The 21,649-nt window shown below is 37.9% G+C and overlaps 1 protein-coding gene across 1 annotated transcript in view; it reads right to left on the bottom strand.

Annotated features, from left to right (window-relative positions):
- The window catches only part of tnmd (tenomodulin), a 37,048-nt gene extending 21,413 nt beyond the window's left edge, over positions 1-15,635 (bottom strand). Inside the window, exons 1-2 of the mRNA XM_052573608.1 lie at positions 15,478-15,635; positions 12,638-12,778 (exon numbers count right to left, since the gene is read on the bottom strand). Of these exons, the coding sequence (XP_052429568.1) occupies positions 12,638-12,778; positions 15,478-15,525 (189 nt within the window). The 5' untranslated portion in view covers positions 15,526-15,635. The remainder of the gene's footprint in view (positions 1-12,637; positions 12,779-15,477) is intronic.
- Between the last annotated feature and the right edge of the window lie 6,014 nt (positions 15,636-21,649).

Genomic DNA, 21,649 nt, shown 5'->3' with positions numbered 1-21,649 from the left:
TTATAGTTGATCGTTTTTAAAAGACCTCCAAAAGTTAGTTGACATCTGTCTAAATTGAGAGGTCTCAATATCTTTGTAGCCTAGCAGCTATACGCTAAGCCACAAAGGTCCCGTTCGTTAAAATGAAAGGCCCAGCATCAAAGGCACATCTGAAAATAATAGATACCTCAGATGAGATTTTAGAACACATGCCGTGTAAATACACAAGCTTGTTATTATGGGATGTTTAATTACAACCATTTACATAAGGAACCGAGGCCAAGAGCATCTTGTTTTCTAGGGCTCTTTTGTGCCTCTTTCAGCTCTTATTATAGCTCTGTCAACACTAGAGTTAAGATCAACTTTTGCTTCACCCCGAAAGCCACAGCTAACTATTAAAAATAGAAGTGAGCTCCCTTGCGGACATTTTGGATGCAGAACAGAAGGGGTATGAATCACTGCTTGTCTATAACTAGCTTCGTTTAATGTGCACCACAAATAATAAACAATGGAAAGTCGGTTGGCACTCATCGCAGTGCAAATCACATTAGTGGACGCAGAGTGATGCAGTAATACAGAACATATTTCTTAACGCTAACCGTGTGCACTTTGATGCAGACAATACAAATGTAATTACTCACACGCCATTCATCACATCCCAGGCACTGTAAATTGTTCAATCGACTAAAAATGCCTCTTTATAGCATGAACTGGACTCTCGGTGGAATTTTAAATGCATAATTACAAGCAATTATAGAGAAGGAATTTCAGTGGCTCAATTGTTGGAGAGCTGCAAGCTCATTCCTCTATATTTATACTCCAGAGGTTCACTGAGAATTTCTTCACAGGCGAGGGTCTCTCCATGAGGGGAGCGCAATGACCCAGTTTCTCCACCCAGATCCCCTGCGAGTCGCTGTCGTTTGCCACGTATGACCACCTTGCTGTGGTTGACTCGCATCTGCAGCTGCTTTTAATTTGCTGGGGCACCCCGGTCCTTTACTTCAGAGCCAACGCATACATGACTAATCGCACCAGCCATTTTAAACAACTTGAGCTCTCACTGGCGATAAATCACTTTGATCTGAGCTACTGTGCGGGTAATAGAGCTATGTTCAGGAGGGAGGGGAACTGTGGAGCATTGGGAGCAATTGCGTTTTCTCCCTAGTCAGCACGCAGTTGTAAGGCAGGATCAGGGACTGGGACATTGCGCTTTGAATCATTGTTTGCTTTTATGATCTGTTGAAAATCAACAAGCAAGTGCCGTTTAATACCTTTCTGTTTGGGCTAACCCAACTAGCAGTCTTATAAAGAGATATCAGAGGCATGAAAGGTGATATATATATATATATATTTTTGTTATATTTAGGCATGACATAGGTTGAAAGAGATCAACATGCATATTTGAATGTGTTTTGGGATATTGTTATTCTTTGCAGGAAAAAAAAAAATGCTTTTTTTTTTCTTGCAAAAGTTGTCCCATAGGAAATAATGAAAGCCCTTTCAACAGGACAAAAGAACATTTTCAGGACATTGGGTGATGCAACACTCTAAAGCGTCTGCTCTCACAACCGTGATTGATATCTCTGTGCTGAAGGGTGGACACAACCGTTGTGGAGTTTATAAATAAAACCTCCAAGAGGTGACAAAAGACCTTTCCCAAGAATACCGGGGAGTCTTACACTTTTTTTCCCCTTCTCTTCTTTCTCTTATTCCTTTGCGAGGTTTGAGTGACTGCTATTCGAGTGAAAAACACACAATGATTCCTGTAATTGATTGTTCCTCTGAATGGCCTCGCAGTGTAAGAATGCAGGCCAATCTTCTGTCATAACAGGGTACAGGATACCGCATGAAATATTCATCAAACGCTGTTCAAAATGCTGGCACACTCTGGTACTTCTTTGTGAATGTAAAACAGATTTCACACGAAAAATATGGCGCTAAATGCCCATCTAAGAGCTAGGTTCAGAGCCATGCAGCCACAAAGGAAGGAACCTCTCCAGCTGTGGGAGAGGACATGATGACCCTGATTGTTACTCAGACTCACTAAAAATGACTAAATTGACTGCAGACATTCAATACTCCACTGGCTAAGTGGCATTCAGGCTGCTTGTGAGAGCAAATGCTCTGTGTTTTCAAGCTTTCAGATGCACAGGATAATTTGATTAACAGCATTAGCTGCTAATGAGAAGAGAAATGTAGCTTGGCTGAGGAGAACTATTAAGGAGCTGTTTTCATTTAAAACCATTGACTAAGGTCCAGAAACTAGAGGTTTTCTGAGCGGAAGACCATTTTAGTTTCACTAATTTGTATTAAGGTGCATAACGAATGCAAAATATCTCTGTTATGTGTAGCCCACATGACAGCTTGACTAAATCTAACAGAAAAACCTCAAATTTTTAGAGGAAGATAATGGTAAATTGTGTTTGGACAACAGTTTCCCTCTTAAAAGCATTTATTTTGTAAGCCTTGCTTCATTCATAGCAGATCTCATAGGAGCTCTTGTCTTGAAAGCAGAATATTACTTATCTGACACTCCATCCTGCATTGTGGAAAGCAGGGAGACCTGAGGCAAGCGTTGAGACCAGAAAGAGCTTTGGAATCGCTCTGCTCTTAAAGTGTTTTTCAGGCATTACTGCTGCTGCAAAGCCCCAGTGATGGGAGTCATCATGTATCGCTCGCATAGTAACAACATTCTGGTCTCTGTGCTTTTGCCTTGGGTGAACGGAGGGGCAGCAGTTTATTTTGGTCTCTAAAGCCTAGCTCAAGACATAGATCTACATAAAAAAGGATGAGAACCAAAGCTTGCCAAGTTTTCCTACTAAAGCTTTAAATGTAAATGCGCCAAAAGTTGTGATGCAAAGGATCAGCTTAGTAGTGGACCGAAGAAAAATGAAAAAGCTGCAATAGAATACATCAAGATATTAATTACAAGTTATTATTGTAAGCTTCAAATGCAGCCAACTGAGGATCTTTCAAAGATTTTCTACATTTCTTGCATATCAACTGTAGTTTATCTTACTAAGATCAGTTTAAAAACATTCTCTCATTGCCTCGGTTAGATAAACAAAACTGATAAACAAATCTGTAAGAATCTGTAGTTAATGTTACCAAAATTATGCTAAATTAAAGGCATTTCTTTATTGCCGCATGCATTTTGTAAAACATGGTCGATGTAGCATGACAACTAAGCATCCATAAATGATCTTCACTTTCATTTGTGTGTCTTATCTTTTAGTGAAATCAGTGATTTCATGTATACTGACTACACTTTGCATGATGCATATCACAGCCCTCTCTAAATGAGGCTTAAGAACATGTATCTCCAGTGTTGATGATCAAGAGTATGTACTCTTGATGTTTCTCTCTCGCTATTGGCTCTCGCCTGTCGACAACTAGCTTTTTCCGGTATCATGCAGAGCAAGTAGTTTCAGAGCTTCGAGGATTGTGTCAACAAAAAAAGGTTCTCAATGCAGAGATGGCTTTGAAGTTAACAGCGGCAAAATGGTGTTAACCTTTGGTGTGTAAATGGAAACACAGTCTTCCATTTACTGAGGATTTCAAGCTGATAACGAGGCAGAGGGCTCTCTGAATGTCGCTTTATCACATAGCACATATAATGTATTATACATGCATTTAGCTATTTTTCACATTGCCAATGCAATCAGATATCCTTTAATGTTTCATCTTTTTGCCCCATTAAAATCTGTAAATGATGTGCCCAGTTATTAAATGATGAAGAGTTTCAAAGCATGTTCAAAGCATATTGAAAATAAGCTAATACCCTCAGTCAAGCTTTCTGGAGAGCAGTATTCAGTTATAACCTTGGCGTGCGGAATACATCTGTGTTTACTGCAAATAGCGACACTGTCTGAGGGTTTTTTAAATTACTTTCTTTCAAGAGCTAAATTGACTTGATTTCGCTGTCTGCCGTCAATGCCTCTATAAGCAGAGAGCAAAATTATAGACCTAGGTAGAGCATGAGCGAATCAACACCTCGTGTTTACTCTTCTTACTGACTTTGGCTGCCATTAGTAGATGAATGAGCTCCACATCGCTGATGAAAATCAGTTCACATTCCAACAGCTTGTGGAAAATATCTGCAAGGTCATTGGTGCTGTTCAGTGTACCTCATCTTTGCTGCTCCACAATCCCCCACCCCACCCCACCCCACCCCACCCACTGAAAGCTCAATGGTAAAAAGTGAAATAAAAGATTGACATGTCTAATTGAATCAGTAATGTGCTAATTAAGTTTTTTTGTGTGCATTTTTACTCCTTTATATAGCTTATTAGAATGCAAATACAACACAGAGTTATTATTTGTGTTTTCTGGTGGGATGAGCCTATTGCTTGATATTATTTCCTGTCTGAGATCACCCTAGTGGTCAGTTGGAAAACACGTGTCTAGAGCCTTAATGATTGCATTTTATTTTATTTTTTTATACTCATTCAACTAAAATAGCATATATTTATAATTCAGTAATTAGAATTAGAACATGTGAAATTAATTGTATAAAGTTTATTCAATCATAAAGTTTTATTATTTATAGAAAGTTTTCTGCAAAAAATCATTGAGTGCATTGTTTGTTTTTTTCATCACATGATCAAATATTTCTATATTGTGTTCACTGTTGAAGAAATCCGAAATCCTTGTGTTAAACATTGCCAGTCTTGCGTCTTCAAAACAATCTGAACACGTTCCAGTTTCTTAAAACATTAAACAGAAATTTAAATTGTTCATTGTTATTTGATACGCTTCTTGTTTACTTTTTCATTTAAAAACGGTTGCAGATGGTCTGAAATACAGCATGTGTTGAAGAGATAAATTATGCACTGATCAATTTCAAGGTGTCTGTAGGTTAGATTGCTGCTATGTCACGTGTAAAGGCTAGCTGTGATGTTTTATTTACACACTGGGCCTATTGTCATCGTTGACGTTTGTTTTGTTTTTCTCTGTACATTGCAAATGTCATTCTTTCAGCAGGTCATGAAAATCCCATTATTATTTGCCAATATTATGAATGTTTTCTGATGCTATAATTTTGACGTTGATGATTTAAAAGACACAATGCTTAACAACATGCCAGCCCCAAACTAGTATGCAGGTCAATACTTTGCATGCATTGCCTCACTCATTGGAAATCTTTCAGCTCCCACAAGGAGATGCCAATCATAGTTGTGTTTAATATTTTATCACTGAATCAAGCAGGATCCCCCCAAAGGGCTATTAACAATGACTGACTAGCAGAAGCACATCTGCTGGGGTACGCTGGGAAACTACCTTTGATAAGTGTCACACTGAAGCAACTAAACAACAACCAGTTCAGTCCGGTAATATCATCATATTGATGGGTGAGTGCATTTTAAGTTTGTTATATAGATACAATTCAGACACTGATCTCATATCAGAATGGGAAATTCACCTTGACTATTATTCACATCTCAGTGACTGTGAATTTAACTCCATATCTGGCTGACAGATTTAACCCTTAATCCATTTGAAATAATGAGGCACATTCTGTGGATCTGGGTGGTGTTAAGAACAGTTTCAAAAAAGGTAATCTGATGAAATCTACTCTTATGTGAGAGAGCTGTGTGGCAGGACTAGTTCTTGGCACCCTCTGTAGAATCGAAACAGGATGTGAAAGCTCAATCAGAATCTAAATTGTGCAAGAGAAAGAGAACTGATCTCTGTTCTGTTCTCTGATTTTCAGGGGTCGACGTCTTGATGGGAAGGAGGAAGAGGCAATGGAGGGTAAGGGAAATGGCCAGCACGTCCATAATGAAGAGGAGAATATTTTTTTTTGCACATACCAAGAACATCATTGTGAATCTGTATTTGTCTATCTAAAGTAATATTTGAGATTTCCCAAAACTTACTACATGCTAATATGTCTTTGCTATGGAGTGGCTGGTTATCATCTGTATAGATTCCAGTCCGGCTGTTGCCAGAGTAACGAATGACCGGTGACATCATGCAATTATAATTTTTTTCTCTCCTTATGCATTTTCTCTATTTTGGCACATGTGGAATAGGTTTAAATCATAATAAATAAGAGAACATGTTTAGTCAATTATATAAAGTAAATGTGATAAAATAAATAATGTTAACTCAAATAATTATTGAAATTATTAGTTTATTTAAATTTTGAATAACAGGAAGAGTTATCTACTGAATTGTAATTCATATAAATCAAAGTAATGCATTCTAACAAATTAATTCTCTCTCTGAAATTTTTTTAAACCTTCAAACTCAAGGCTTTGTCAGTTCTTTTTCCACAAACCTTGCTATTCAGATTGAAATGACTATTTCTTTGAAATTCAGTACATCCAAATTCAAATTACAATTCTTCAATTGTCAATGGCTCACATCTATGTTTGTTATTTGAAGCTGTTGACAGAATCCATTAAATTTTTTTTGTGTTTGCTTGTTTAGGAATTAATAGCAACAGTGCTAATAGAATTCATTTTAATTGTTTTGGTTTTCAATTTGAATCTTGTCTTTCTCTATGAGATCCTTGCTCCTGATAACATGTGAGGAACCATAAAAAATGGCTACAGACTTTCATTTTTCTGTTAATAATGCTTAACAGGAATCCTGGGGAGTGCCTGAAAACATATAAAACACTTCCACAGGCATTCACAATCCACTTGAGAGCCCCTCACTGGGTAGAGCGGATGTGTCATGTTCCCCTGCCTCTGCTTTACAAGGGAACAGTTTGTTCCAGCCAGGTGGAGGTCAGAGACTATTGCATCAGCTCGGTAAAAACACAAGCTCATAAGTGAATAAATGAGTCTGATGAGTGAAATAAAAGAAGATTGCAGAGCTGAAAGCACCACCCGTCTGGAGGGGCTTCCAAAAGCAGCTGCTCGGATTGGCCAGTCTGCTTCATTACTGTAATTATTTTCCCTCAAGATCTGAAGACCTGAGGATTTTCGACACGTAGAAAGAGAAGGGCCAAATAAAGGTTTGGCCTATTTTAGGACCTCTTTCAGAAAGCAAACAACGCCGCCATCATGCCTTCCTGGAGTCTATCCATCTTTCCTGCAAGGAGACCGACATGACAGCCCCCCCTCCCAAAAAAAAGCCTGGTTGCTTGACACAGCGGGTAAACAAACCTTCTCGGGGGGGCCGTTCTTTGCCCGGCACCTGCCACTACTGGAGAGCAGGTGCAACTGTGTTCATTAAGATACACATCAGGACACAGAAGTCCTTAAGAGCTGGTCGGGGGCACATTTTGCGAGGCTGCCTTGCAAACACAACATAGCAACAAGGTGAGCGAAGTAATTTCAGCTTGAATAATGGGGGGCGTCTCATGAGCCTGACAGACGTGTGCGGTGAAAGCAATTTCACAGCACCTCTCCGTCGCTGTTCGTGTGATCTATTCGAGGTGTTCGCCGACACCGCGGTCAATATAACAGACACTGCTGGTTCGGGTCTGATAAGGTAGCCTGAAAGAACACGGTTTGGGTGCTGCACGTGCGTCTGTCAACCACGGTTCCTTAAGAGACAACGGGCATTCAAGAAAGGTCAGAAAAATAGATGACATCAGCTTACCACAACAGATGTTTTTGGATAAAGTGCAGCAGTGCTACAACGTGTCACATTTTAAAGGCATTTGCTTAAAATTTGGCTATATTAGGTGATATGACAGGCGTCTAATCCCAAAGGAACCAGTGCTACAATAATTAGGACGTGGTAAACATGATGGCGGCATTGGACAACATGCAGTCGCCCATCTTAAACACATAGTGGCGTAAAGAATGATCGCTAACTCTTTATCTTCCCTGGGCTTCTGCAACAGCATATGTTTGTAAGTAATTAAAAGAAGTTCCCAAGCGGTTACTATGTCATATTGAAATACAATATGGTGAGCCAATTACCTTTCCACAGCAGTTTATGCAAAGCTAGACACAGGAGACCGCTTTACTTTTCCCTGCTGCCGCATGGAGGGATTGGCAAAGACAATCTCCTGCTCTATTGATGTATTGACTTCTAATTAGTTTGTCAGGAGCTGTACCTTTTAAGAGCATGGGAATAATTGATGATGTCTTACCTAGCAAAATAAGGAGAGTGAGAAACATTTCGTATTTCATCAAGTCTAAACAAGGGGAGGCGGGGCTTATGAAATATGCAGTGTTGGTTTGAAATATTCATTTCTAAGCTACAGAATTGTGATGCCCGGAGCTGCAATAGTTGCACATTCAGGTTTCATTGTTGATGTCAGCACTTGAGTCGTACTGTGTGTGTAAAACACACACACATACACACTCATTGCTTGCCTAATATTTCCCCCTGACTGCTGTTGAGATGAGACCCCCTAACAGTTGGGCCTATCATTGTGTTTTAAAGCACCATTATACTGCTCGTTGTTGGATATCAGCGACTACACAGGCCTTAAGTTAGCCGACCGCAGCAGTTGGAGAGTGTGAGTGCTTGCTCTCGATCTCCACAGCCCAGACTTCCAGTGTCATTAAGCCCATTACATGCCCTGTGAGAATCTTCACTGCTTCTGCAGCTCAAAGTGATGACTCTTCAAGCAGGAGCGTGAAATATCTGATGCAGAAATTAGAGCGGAGCTCCAGCAAATGCGTTTAAAGAACTGGCTGTTAAATGAGTTACATCCTCTGGAAGAATTTATGCAATGCATAGCCTACTTAAGCACAAGATTTGATTGTCTGTTGACATCGCGGTATTTGCAATTACTTACACACTATCCGTTTTTGGGTATCAACAAGAATTGAAGAACTATAATGAATAATATCAGTGTTTTGCAGTTTCGGTTATTGCCAGTGGTGTCAAAAGTATTGGCATTCATTACTCAAGTAGAAGTATAGATACTAGGGTTTAAAAAGACTTTTGTAGAAGTTGAAGTATCAACTCAAGCTTTTTACTCAAGTAAAAGTGTAAAAGTACTGGTTTAAAAAACTACTTAAAGTATAAAAGTAAAAGTAATGTAAGGAAAAAAAATGCCATTAAGAACAAAAGCTTGGGCCGTGCCACAAGGGCCTATTGTGCACTACCCCACCTCCTCAAAAAAAAATTTTTCTAAAGGCCATAATGACTATAATGTTATATTAAAATGTTCATGTTGAAAAATTTGGGAGGCACTAGGCTACCTGTTTCAGCCACATATATGCCCATTGAAAATGAACTCATTTTAGTACAATGCAAATACATTAAAGAGCCAGAGATATGATGACTAGTTGCCAATAAGTATTGTTATGGTGCAAAAAGTCAAACTTCAGAGGCATGTCATCAATAACCTTGAATGGAATGTAAATGTACATCCAAGCTTAGCTGCAGGACTCTGTGAGGGCAATGGACAAGAACATTGGTGCAGGCTAAAAACAATTACTCTTGTGTGGTTGACTATTTACAATAAACATTATAGTGCTGTCAAAATGAATGATTAATCTAAGTGATTATTCAAAAACTAAAAATGAAAAATAACTCATAATCCTTATACCTTCTTGACTGATAGCTTCTTGTATTCGGTACATACGTCTGCTATGTCCAGTGTTCGGAGGGTAACGAGTTACAAAGTTGATATAGAGCTTCACAGTCCCACCCACAGCCCAAGAGAGCTCTGGTGCCGGAAGTAAATTTCCCATTCATTTCTCCCATTCACTTTCGGAAAAATCTGTATCTAAAGAGTTTTAGAGCATGTGTGAGGATAACCAGCTACGGCTGAACTCATAAGCATATAACATATCATTTCAAGTGAAAAAATTAAGACAAAATCCCAAAAAAGTCAAAGGTACAAGACTGTGTACATATTTTCATTTCGAGCGCAGGAACTACTCATCCCATAAACCACCGCGCCCCATTGAATTCGTCTGAAGCCACAACTGCGAACGAGGCAACAAGCCTTTTGAGCGACATCCAAATCTGATGACGGCCGCTCGCGCGAACTTTTTCCTCCAGTGAATTTTATTTTATATAGTGAATGTGCAGTAATAGCAGTTCTTTCAGTATTAATCGTGTAAATAAATAGTGTTTTATATATGTATTGTGTATTGATTTTTATTTTATCATCGTGTATTTTATATTGTGTGCGTGTGTGAAAGTGGTTAATGATAACATCAGCAATGGTGCAGTGCTTTGTATCTGACTGCAATCACTGCTCAGTTGTCAACACATGTCGTTGCCATTACACAAATGTTCAGTAAATGCACAAAAAGGTATGTCTAGGCTAAATATTGTTTTGACAGTGGCATTATAAAATGCTTGATATGACTCATTTCAATAGGAGGCTACAGTAGCCTAGCTAAAGTGGACGATAATGCTAACTAAAGTTACCAACCTCCCTGCAAAACTCTCAATGGCAGCCAAGGAGATCATGATTGCACTGATAAGTCTACCGTGCAAAAACGCAATACAGGTTTTTATTTTATTTTATTTTTTTATTAATGATCTTCAGTCTTCACGGACCTTCGAGGGGTTTAACCAGACGGTTATACGAGCTCCACCAATCAGATGCATCACTGTGGGATTGTGGGATTGTTCAGGATTGTGGGTAATGAAGTACTTAGCCAAGACATAGCGAATAAAAGGCATTTACATCAAAACAAGGTTAGTGCCCCCATGATCTTTTTACGTTTATATGAGCATATACTGTTGCTTAGTACAGCCGTAGCTGGTTTTAAGTCTACCATGTATGGTTACGTTTTAATGGCTTACACCCCAAATGTCAATGCAGAAATTGCATTGAATTTTTAGTTCCGGCACCAGCTGTGGGTGGGACTGTGATGCTCTATAGCCTAGATATCACAACATTGTCATTTGCGTCATTAATCGCAAACGATAATTTATTAAAACGTCTCACTACCCAACTACCTACAGTAGCTTAATTTGTGGAGGACGAAGAGAAAGCACCCATTTGGCAAATGAGCCAGTAATGAGAAATAAATAATAACTTTTAAGTAGGGTCCAGTGCCTTTTCGATACTTTTAAAATGGTACTGGCGCCTCAACGTGCCTGAACCGATACTTAAAAAAAAAAAAAAAGAACTACAAAAAAAACTATGGATAACATTAAAGAACATTACAAATATTTAAAATAAATCCATAGCTTTCACCTTGGATGCTCTCATTTCCCAAGTTGTGCTTCCCTTAATCTAAGGCTAATAAATGTATTTCACAATCTGGGTCATTATTTAATACAAAAGTACACATAATGTTTCTACTGTATCTCTGTCACTCACTCTGATATTTAGTTAAGATGAGTGCTGTCTGTCACTGTCTTTTATCAGTTCTGTGAATTACTGTATGGTCATTCTTTATAAAGTAGCAACAATCTCGTTTTTAAAATACAGTACTGTGCAAAAGTCTTAGGGAAAAGAAAGAATAGTGTTTTCACCCCAAAAAAAGGGTTTTAAGCCAGTTATTTATATCTTTTGCTGCAATGTGTCAGTAGGACAGTAGTTTGCCATTAATTTTAATAATAATCTAGTGCGATTTTGAATGCACAAGCAGTTTGACGATGGCAAAATGAATGTTTGGAATTGTAAACTGATAATTTATACTGACAGTGACACTCTACAGCAAAATATATAAATAACTGGCCGAACACCATTCTTTTAAGTGAAAATACTGCCTAAGACTTTTGCACAGTAGTGTATGTACGTATGATTAAATGAAGTATATTTAAATAAGTGTAAGGAAACAGCTGTTTCGTGATTAGCGGTCACAAGCGAAAACTTTACACTAGATGAGAAACCGACTGATCGTGACCTTTTGTAAACTGTATTTATGACAAAGAACTTCACAGATACATATATTCTAACAATCTATCGGTAAACACACACCTTGTGTCCTCTGTCTCTGTTTGAGCTCGCGCTGCTCCACCGTGGTCGGCGGATTGAAGAGCGCGCTGAAAGACGGGAGGAGACCGGACTGACGCTGGTTTCATTTGAAATTTAAGCGGACTGACTCTGAGGCGATCGGATACTACTGGTTCCAACCTACTTTTAAGAAATATATTTTTTGATAAACGAACCCAAAACTGTCTATGCAGTGTGATGTGACTTGTGTCATGTGCAGGTGTGATGGATCGCGTATGGACCAATAGGGTGTCGGAATGGTATATGTGTATACTTCTCATCCAACCACAATCAAATTCACTCCATCCTGATGGCGCGATTTATCTGGATAGGGTTTTTTTCTTTCTCTCTCTCTGAACGATAACAATCCGGTATGAAATAGCAGTAACGAAGCTATTTTTTTTAAATGTAAGGAGTAGAAAGTACAGATACTTGCGTGAAAATGTAAGGAGTAGAAGTAAAAAGTCGGCTGAAAAATAATTACTCAAGTAAAGTATAGATACCCCAAATTTCTACTTAAGTACAGTAACGAAGTATTTGTACTTCGTTACTTGACACCTCTGGTTATTGCAGCAATCTTATTATGAACAAGGTACTATGTATTTATCTAGTCATTCTGCCGTTTTCTCCAACTCTGTGATGCTATTGTTTATGCCAAGGAAATCAAGATTGGATTCAGTCAGTTCCAAGAATACTAAACAGTGTGTGCAGATGTTCCCGTCTTTCATTTCCACTCCACGATTGTTATTCTAATCATTTCCTAATTAATCCACAGCCATGCACCATGCTCAGTAATATCTCTTGTTCTCCACAATAGATTTGGATTTCTCTTACCTTCCCAGGGTTTGGACTCCATATATATCTCAGACTGAAGATACAGAGGGCCAATATCAGGAATACCACACTCAGGATGATGGCGGCACACTGGTAAGCACGATACCTTGCCTTTCTTTCTTTCTCTTTCCCCAGCTCAACCTAAAAAAAAAAACCAGTCAGGTTATCATAAATGTGTATATTTATGGTTTCACACATTGAATATATTATGCACCACAATGCTCAACTAAGAAAGAAATAATCACACAGGCAATTTGAATTCTTCCGAGATCAGAACAAAAGGTCACATTTTTTAAAAATTGTCCCAAATTAAAAGTTCGTCAGTTTGATTAAATTCCCGGAGCTTATGGCCGAAATTAATAAAGAGAGGCTTTTGTTCCGGCTGAGTTCCAGGAGGGAGAGTCTAAAAGCTTACTATTCACAGTGGTGTGCTCCACTATCTCTCAGGACATGGCCAATCAGAATTATGAAATATGGAGGAACAAGCTTCAATTAGCCGACGTCTCTTGCCGAAACCGAAGCTTAAAGAACAGAAATAGCTGCAGTGACCATGGGCGCTGGATATTTAGAGCTTAAAGCCCAGGCGTCTATAAATGTGAATGGTTTAATGCTTTGATTAAAATACTGAATAATGCACTTTATTGTAATAATAATGTTGAAATGTTGCTGTGAGGTGTCCTTTAAATCAAATAAATCTTTAAATATACTGAAAAACTGAAAAGGTCACAGTAACCTATTGAATTTAGAGGTTTCATATTTAACACTGTACTTTGTACTGTACTTTAAAATCCAAGTAAAAAAAAAAAAAAAAAAAACTCACATTAGCCATTAGAGTTGGCAAATGTTATATACAAGGTATCGGGATATTATTAATATTATCACTTCTGAAAAAAATAAAAATAAAAATGTTGCTGTATATTATTAGCATTATGTTTTAATAAAACTGAAATAGCCAAAATATCCTGTATGAGCACTGTATATTCTGTTTTCAGAGTTATGTCTTTGAAATTTGTTCTTCTTTGCAAAGATATCTGGCTGGAGCAAAGTCGACAGTTTTTTTTCCAGATTACTTTGGTGTGGTCTGTAGAAACGGAAAGCAGCCCCATCATTTCTTTCACTTTGTGACAGAATAAATAACAAAATGCGGCAGACTTTATGCAAAATTGTTGAAATGTGGCTTGCGAGACCACGTCTGATTTATAGAGAAGCCTGCAGCTCTGAATAATTTTATTTGTGACAAAATGTTTTGACAAGGTGATAAAAAACATTTGGGGCTTAAGTCCCAGAAGCCCACTCCTAATGCAGGCCTTGGTGAAGACACCTAAAATTGTACTTTATCTCACAGTTTAAGACGCAGGAATCAGACAATGTCATTGATGGTATTTTTTCACTGAACAATTTATTTACACACACACACACACACATATATGTATATATATGTGTGTGTGTATATATATTCTGTTGAAAAGTATTAATGCTCTGAATAAGACAGTTTCACATCGATTTTTTTTTTCATGAACGCCATGTTAAATACATCAAGGCATAAGCCCTCTTGCTACGCATGACAGGAAACAGGAGGACAAACAATTAGAGAAGCCTGAAATTCCCCTAAAGAAGAATTTCTCCTTCCATGAAGCAAAAATGTGAATAGAGATGGAGCTGAAATCCAGAGGTTGCATAAGCAGTGGAAACTTGACTGGAGGACAACGTTCCATCTGCTCGGAATACAAATGGCTCTAAAATATACCGACGGCTGCCAGCAAAACAGTATTAAACCAGTTTAAGGTTAAGAATCAGTGAGGCAATTCTGCTGTAGCGGGATTGAGTCTGAGTCTACGGTGATGAAGGGAGCCGAGGGCCCCCTGCTGATGAGAGAGAGTGAAGAAGGGCGAAGAGGAGAAAGAGAGAGGTAGAGCTGGAGGGAGGTTGTGAGAAAAGAGAAGGGGAGATGAGAGAGGCAAGGAAAAAAAGTTGAAAGAAAGGTGGACGGAGAGAGAGAATTAGAAAAAAAGGTGAAAAAAAACATAGACAATTGTCCTAAGACAAGTTTCATCTGAAAGGATAAATGGAGAAGAATCCCCCTTTAACGTCTGTTATTTCACATCATTAATGGCGATGGAGATCTTGCTTTTAAAAGAAACTGCACACTGTTGTACAATTGCTTTAATCTATATTTATCATCACCGGATATATGCTAGTCTGAAAGGGTATATTAATAATTATGTGTTTGTTACATTATTTTTGATAAGAAATCCACCCACTTGATTTTCAGCAGAGCAGATATATGAATGTGTATACAATGCTGATAAAATGATTTTGATTAGTTAATTGTAAATCAGAGGGAATAATTTGCACAGTAGTAAATGGCTAACCACACAGCCGTGCAGTGCGATGCTCAGCTGGGAAAAAGGCACAGAGTGCAAGAAAGCAGCTCAGAAAACTAAACACTCAAAAAGCCTTGCAGTCAGAAATAATTCACATTTTACCCTACCTGATATTCACATATCACAACCTTTGAAAAGAGCAATTTAACACAAATTAAAAATCAATCTGAGATCTTCCACTTATCAAATCCTCTTTACTGAAACTTTTAAGAATATATATATATATATATATATATATATAATATATATATATATATATATATATATATATATATTATATATATATATATATATATATATATATATATATATATATATAATTATTTGATATTTATACATAACAGAGAGAATCACCATTCCATCTGAATATTGATTTTCTTTAAGAGTTTTCTTCCCTTCATTTAGATTTATGAGTTTTAACTTTCTAATTTTGTATCACATAAAAAAAATACTCACATCTTTGCAAAGCACTTGTTGACTGCTGAAGTAAGGGTTAGTTTCCATAATTGTTGCTGGAGCAAAGATATTCTTCTCTGGAAACCTTCTTCCACCCAGAAGTACCTCTCACTGGATTCCAAAGAGCCAAACTTTCTTTCTTCTGGTAATTTGGGAATCTGATCAAGAGGGAGGGGTCCTCCTTCAGATGGGACGGAATAACTTTAACTACTGTGGTTCTTTTTGTACACAAAGCAGATGTCCTCACATTCATCTATGAATGGAGATTATACTGCTAGGAGCATTATTAGTCGCTCAGATTACTTCCATGTTTCTGCTTTCTTGTTTCTGTACAACATTTAGTCATGTACAGCCTAACATTACTGTTATTCAGCTATACCTACTTGGCCATATTTGTAGGCAACACAATCACATCTGGAAGTGTCTGTGAGGGTTTCAGGTTTACAAAAACAGATTTAAACTCAGCAGGACATTGAACTCTGCTTTTCTTTGCTTTTCATAGCAAGCAGCTTTGGACTTTGCAAGCTCCCATTTTCAATTTAAAACCATATTTAATAATTAATTCTAAAACAGTGTACTTATCAGATAAAAGCACAAGTATCAAAAGTATCAAGTTTGTTGACTAAAAAAAAAAAAAAAACTGGAAAAAGTTTGCACTGTTTGATAGAGGTCTTTCATTGAGCTGTTTCTCTAAGGTCTGCACTTGGGAGACTGTGGGAAATGGATAAAAGCTGTGATATTTATAACCTATAGCTTCTGTTATAACACTTCTCTTACAGCAAAGGTAGAAATTGCAGTTGACCTTAAGATGTGAGTTGAGATTTGAAGTGCTTGCATACCTTATATTATTAGAATTTTGACCCAAGATGTTTGGAGAAATTTGACCCTGACTTGAATAATAAGACATGATGAGTACTTAATATTTCTTTTACTTGAATATTTTACAAGGCCATATCACAAAGTTGAATGTGAGAGCTTTCAGTGGTCTATGCTGGAAATTACAAGAAATTTGGAAGGACTCTGTGGTGCTCAATCAATAAAATGGTGAGAAACATCTCTAGATTACAAATGTAACCATGGTTGCCCAAAGGGAATGAGACGCTGCACTGGAAAATGCTATAGGAATGCCTTCAGTGTGACCACACTCTGAATCACATGTGTAATCAGTCCAATAGATGGGCGAGATGATGGGAGATAAATAGATAGATTGAGAAGTTATAAAAACACCTCGAGCTGCATCAGAAAACGCTTTAGGAATGGATGACACCGGTAAACTGAGGTGGAGGAGAACTGGATTCTATAGCCTCACTCTACAGCATGCAGGACCCACCGAGATACGTTAGTCTACCAATGGAATCAGTCTCTCAACTGACCTCTAGTGTAATCAGAGTGGCCAGCTCGGCACACTGGCAGGTGATGGCCGAACTAGCTGCTCTAGAGGAAGCGAACCTCTTTATACCGCTACATTTCCGGATGGTAACTGAAAGAAGCTAGTTAGAGAGACTACTGTGCATTGGAACACTGGCAGGGTTGGCAGACTGATCTCCTGAGGGCACTGAGGAGAGACAGGCACTGTGTAATGCGGTGCACACCGCTCTTTCCCAGAGGGGCCTGCCCTCCAAGGTCCTGAGCCACAGCATCAGGACTCTCATAGCTCTCCTATTGAGAACATTTGTCCTCAGGCCTGGTAGAAAGACTAGACCGATAGAACCAGAGTCTGCTCGGGGCTGGAACCCAATAAGGCAAGCTTGGCAGGGGCTTCCACACCATCAGGTGACTTACTAAAGGAACCAGTCTTACGAGATCTGAAGTGGCAGACCGGCAGCCGTACTAGCTGCTCTAGAGACCTCCATGTAGGTAGCGAGCATCTTAGCACGGCTACGTTTCCAGGTAGTAAATGAGAGAAGAGCTCACCGGAGACCACTGCGCCCTGGAACACCAGCAGGGTTGGCAAACTGATCTTCTGAGGGCACAGCCAATATCATTCTCCAACTCGACCGCCAGATCATAAGCTTTTATAGCTTCCTGGTCATTCCTACCTGTGACGTCTTGTCCATCTATTCGACTGATTACACATGTGATTCAGAGCATGATCACGCTGAAGGCATTTCCATAGCGTTTTCTGATGCAGTTCGAGTTCCTGAAGGGGAACTAGCGTTAAAGGCTAATATTTGAACAGCCGGTGTCATACAGGTTTTTTTTTTTATACCTGCGTGACTAAGTCTTTACAGTAGCACTGGCATTGTAATTTTGCATAACTCATCTATAAATATCTGTAAATCAGTTTCAAGAGAAGAGTGGAGCTCCCATCGAGATGTATTCCAACCCAGCAGCACTCAGGACAGCAGAGGAAGGCTTTCTGAGCCATAAAAATAAAACATAAACAACACTTCGGAGAACTGGAATGACATTGGAAGGCCAAAGAAAACAATGTGAAACACTCAGCCAGTACAGAAAATCAAATCAAGGAGATCCAGTAGGGTGATGTACCAATTATTTCCTACTACAAAGAGAAAGGGTAATTTACTTATTTCTGTTTCCAATCAGACAAATAAGGCGTAAGTGTGAACATTTTCTTTTCACCAAGGTTTTCACCGTGATGCACATTAATAATATTTTTCTGATTTGTCAAGTTTACCATCCCTATTTCCACTGTTGTTTCATGCACTTTTATGTGAAGCGCATGCTTGTGTTGTTAATTAATGGGAACACAGACACAATCACGCTGTTTCTGAGAAATCATCGACTACTTGCCATCTGCAAACACGTTTGTCGATGCCAGACATTGTTATGCTTCTTGTGATAGTAAAGAACACTAACTTAAGTTCCTCTTTGAAATTCAGATTTGTTTCTATGAGAAAAAAAAAAAACGCATAACGGTTTACTTTAACTTGAATTGTCGCTTTCCATGTCTGATTGTGAAGGGAGTTTCGTTTGCTCATGATGAAGCTTTACTCTCCTACTCAACTACATGTAACACAAGAGTCTCCTCTTCTCATCTTCTCTTTTCTATTGCCAAGGCTGCTTCTGTCAAAGATTCACAAAAGACACCCACTCACACTACCAATGGAGAGCACAACGCGAGCCTTCTGTTTCTAAAGGACTTAGCTAATGTCACCTGCTCGTGTGATGAAGGGCATGGAAAGGAGGATGAAGAGCTCATCTCTGGCCAACAAAAAGAGAACCTATTAACCACAGAATTTGTTTTGCTGTGTTCCTCTACTGTATGCAAGAGAGGAAAATAAGCATATTTCAATCTCGTACAGTATATGACCATTAATCTTACAAGCAGTGATAGAAAATGATAAAATGTCTTTTCGGTTGCCCAATTTAACACACACAAGGTTGAATATTACAATTTCACTTCAGATGATAGCAATGACAAAGCAAGATTAACAAGCATCCTTCTCTAACCTAATAAAATAAAGGCATTCAGATGGAGACAGGGTCTGAATTAATTGCTATTAAAGTCTAATTGGCATTAAAGCACAATGATGCTATTAAGAGAGCTCTATGAATCACGTTTTTCCATTAGATTCTGTGATGCTTAAGACGAAACGTAAGTTTGAGAGATGAGTACAGGTACAGTCTGCATGGCCCCAAGGTCTGCTAATTGTATTAGATTTCTTAGAGCAAGCAAAGTGAGTCAATAAATATTTGAAGGATAACGCTGATTCAGTCTCAGTGGAAAACCTTTGAACCAGCATGCTGGAAAACGAATAAATAGAGTCAAGGATTACAGTGTTGCAAATCTCAAAGTTAGCGCAAACGGCTCCCACTCCTTACCTTCGGGGAAGAAAGCTGTGCGCTGTGGGATTTTTGCAATTTCTTGCATGGTGGGACAGGTATATTTACTTTGGTAATTGTATTCCTTTTCCCAATTCATAATGTGATTAAATATTAATGCCACTCAGAGCACCAGAAAAAGAAGATCTCAGAAATTATCTAGGCAGCCATAATAGAAAACCGTTTTCTCCCACTTCCCAAGTCTTTGTTATTGTATGAAAGTGCACTGCAGCAATCTGGATAGCAACTCTTTTTTTCACTTTCATATATGTTTGCAAAGGTGGTCTATCACATAAAATGGAAAGAAAATAACAGCCTTGACATGTTATCTCCCAGGGCCCTCAGAGTGCAATCACAAACTATTTTACTTTAAATGTTTTACTAAATCCAGTTGACATGTTTTCCCCAAACACACTTTAATAAAAGGCAAATGCCATTGCAAATCAATAGGAGTGTTAATTATATTTGTACAAACAGAAAATACTGTACAGAGGCTATGGGTCAATTGCAATGTATTCTCATTGCTAGCTTAGTCCAGAAACTGAATTATTCATTAAATCATTTTAATGCAGGCAGTTGAACATTAAAATCTCTTTAAAAAAAAAAGAGAGTATTAACATTTACTGCAATGCATCCTTAATTTAATGTCACCTGAGAATGAGTAGAGGGGTAATTTGGTCGTTTTAATTAGGGATGTAGTTCAAAATAGAATAATGACTTTACTGAGTTTCATCTCACCTGCCTCTTGACTTACTACTTTATGCCCGGAGAACTTCACACTGCCTAACTATTAATGCAGCCTCTATGCAGATTGCACCTTTATTTTAAGATTAATAAAGTGGTTTTGGACACTAACACTAACAAATTAAACATAATTGTATATATTTTAAACTGCTTTACATAGTTATTACAACTCAAACAGGAAATATAATCAGACCCATAGTGCAAAAAAAAAAAATTCACAAATCCAATAAATATTGGTAAAATGGATGTTAAAACACTGTATATTTACGTAAACCTTTGATAGGATGACATATATATATTCACACATATTGTTCAGATGCAAACCTCTACATGCCGTCTGAAATTTCTTTTAAAATTAGCATTTTTATCAGGCTCCTATTATTTTATTTAAGTTTAGTTATTTAAGTTTAATTTTATAAAAGTGAAGTATCTATATTGTTTGGGTTTTTTGGACCATTTACTCAAGAGCTTGGAAATGTATTTTATTGCAAATGAAGTACATTTTGTCGTTAAAGGGTAAACTAAATGTATTTTCAAAATTAATAAATTAAGAACATAAAATATAATTTTCAAGTTTATATATATATATATATATATATATATATATATATATGTGTGTGTGTGTGTGTGTGTGTGTGTGTGTGTGTGTGTGTGTGTGTGTGTTTTGTTTTCATAACTCACAATCACTGCATTTATTTTATGTTGATGAAAAGACTTACTCGAAGTCTTTGAATTAGCAGTCATATATTGCATGCTGATGAGTGTCTAAAAATTAAACATGTCTTTTCTACATGACCAGTGTCCAGAGGTCACAGCGAATGTCCAAAGCCCTTGTAGTTATGGCTTCTCATGCTGAGCGTTGCGGGATCCAGGAAGAAATCCAAACTCTCACTGCCTTCAATATCGACACCCCACCCTGCCCTTAGGCCAGGCACCAGATTTTTCATGTCAGCTGGCACACACCTTCATCTCATAAGTAGGTGTTTGACTTTCCCAAGTCTCTCTCTATCCTGGCAAATGGATTCTTTGCCAAGGTTGCCATATCCTTGGGCTGTGTGGATGTCAGTTAAACATGCAGATTTCCTCTGCTTCACACGGTAGGAATTCCCATTGGGCTTCTATCAATGCTGCTGAATGTCTAATACAAGTTTTAACTTGTTTTAGAGCAGAAAATATCCTCCTAATTACTTCAATTTACATAATTACTCCTCTGGTAAAGACTCATATTAAAATCATTGTGAAAAAGCAATTTCATATGTAAATGCATCTTAAACGGTGAGAAATTCTATTGATAGTTTTCCACTGATGACGAACAAACATTTGGAGTTAACAAAACTACTCTAACACCTTCAGCGCAATAAATAAATGTATGAAATAAAACCTGTTAATAAGTTTCCCGCATATAGTAATCTGGATATTAGCTCTGTAATTAACTGTATTTTCAAAAATGATATGTTAAATATATGGCTTAGGCTGCTCTTAACAACCTTAAATGGTTTAACACGAGCCTCAGGCTTTACTTATTTGTAAGTGTCAAAAGACACAACTGCCAGGAAAAGAGAGATTTTCTTAAAATGACTAAAAATGCTGTTTGGACTAGATTGGAAAAGAGGAGCGTCTTTTGTGGTGACATTTTCTGAAA

Source organism: Carassius gibelio, chromosome B14, assembly GCF_023724105.1.
Source record: "Carassius gibelio isolate Cgi1373 ecotype wild population from Czech Republic chromosome B14, carGib1.2-hapl.c, whole genome shotgun sequence".
Lineage (NCBI taxonomy): Eukaryota > Metazoa > Chordata > Actinopteri > Cypriniformes > Cyprinidae > Carassius > Carassius gibelio.
Note: the sequence above shows the minus strand (reverse complement) of the source record. Positions and strands in the feature narration are given on the sequence as shown.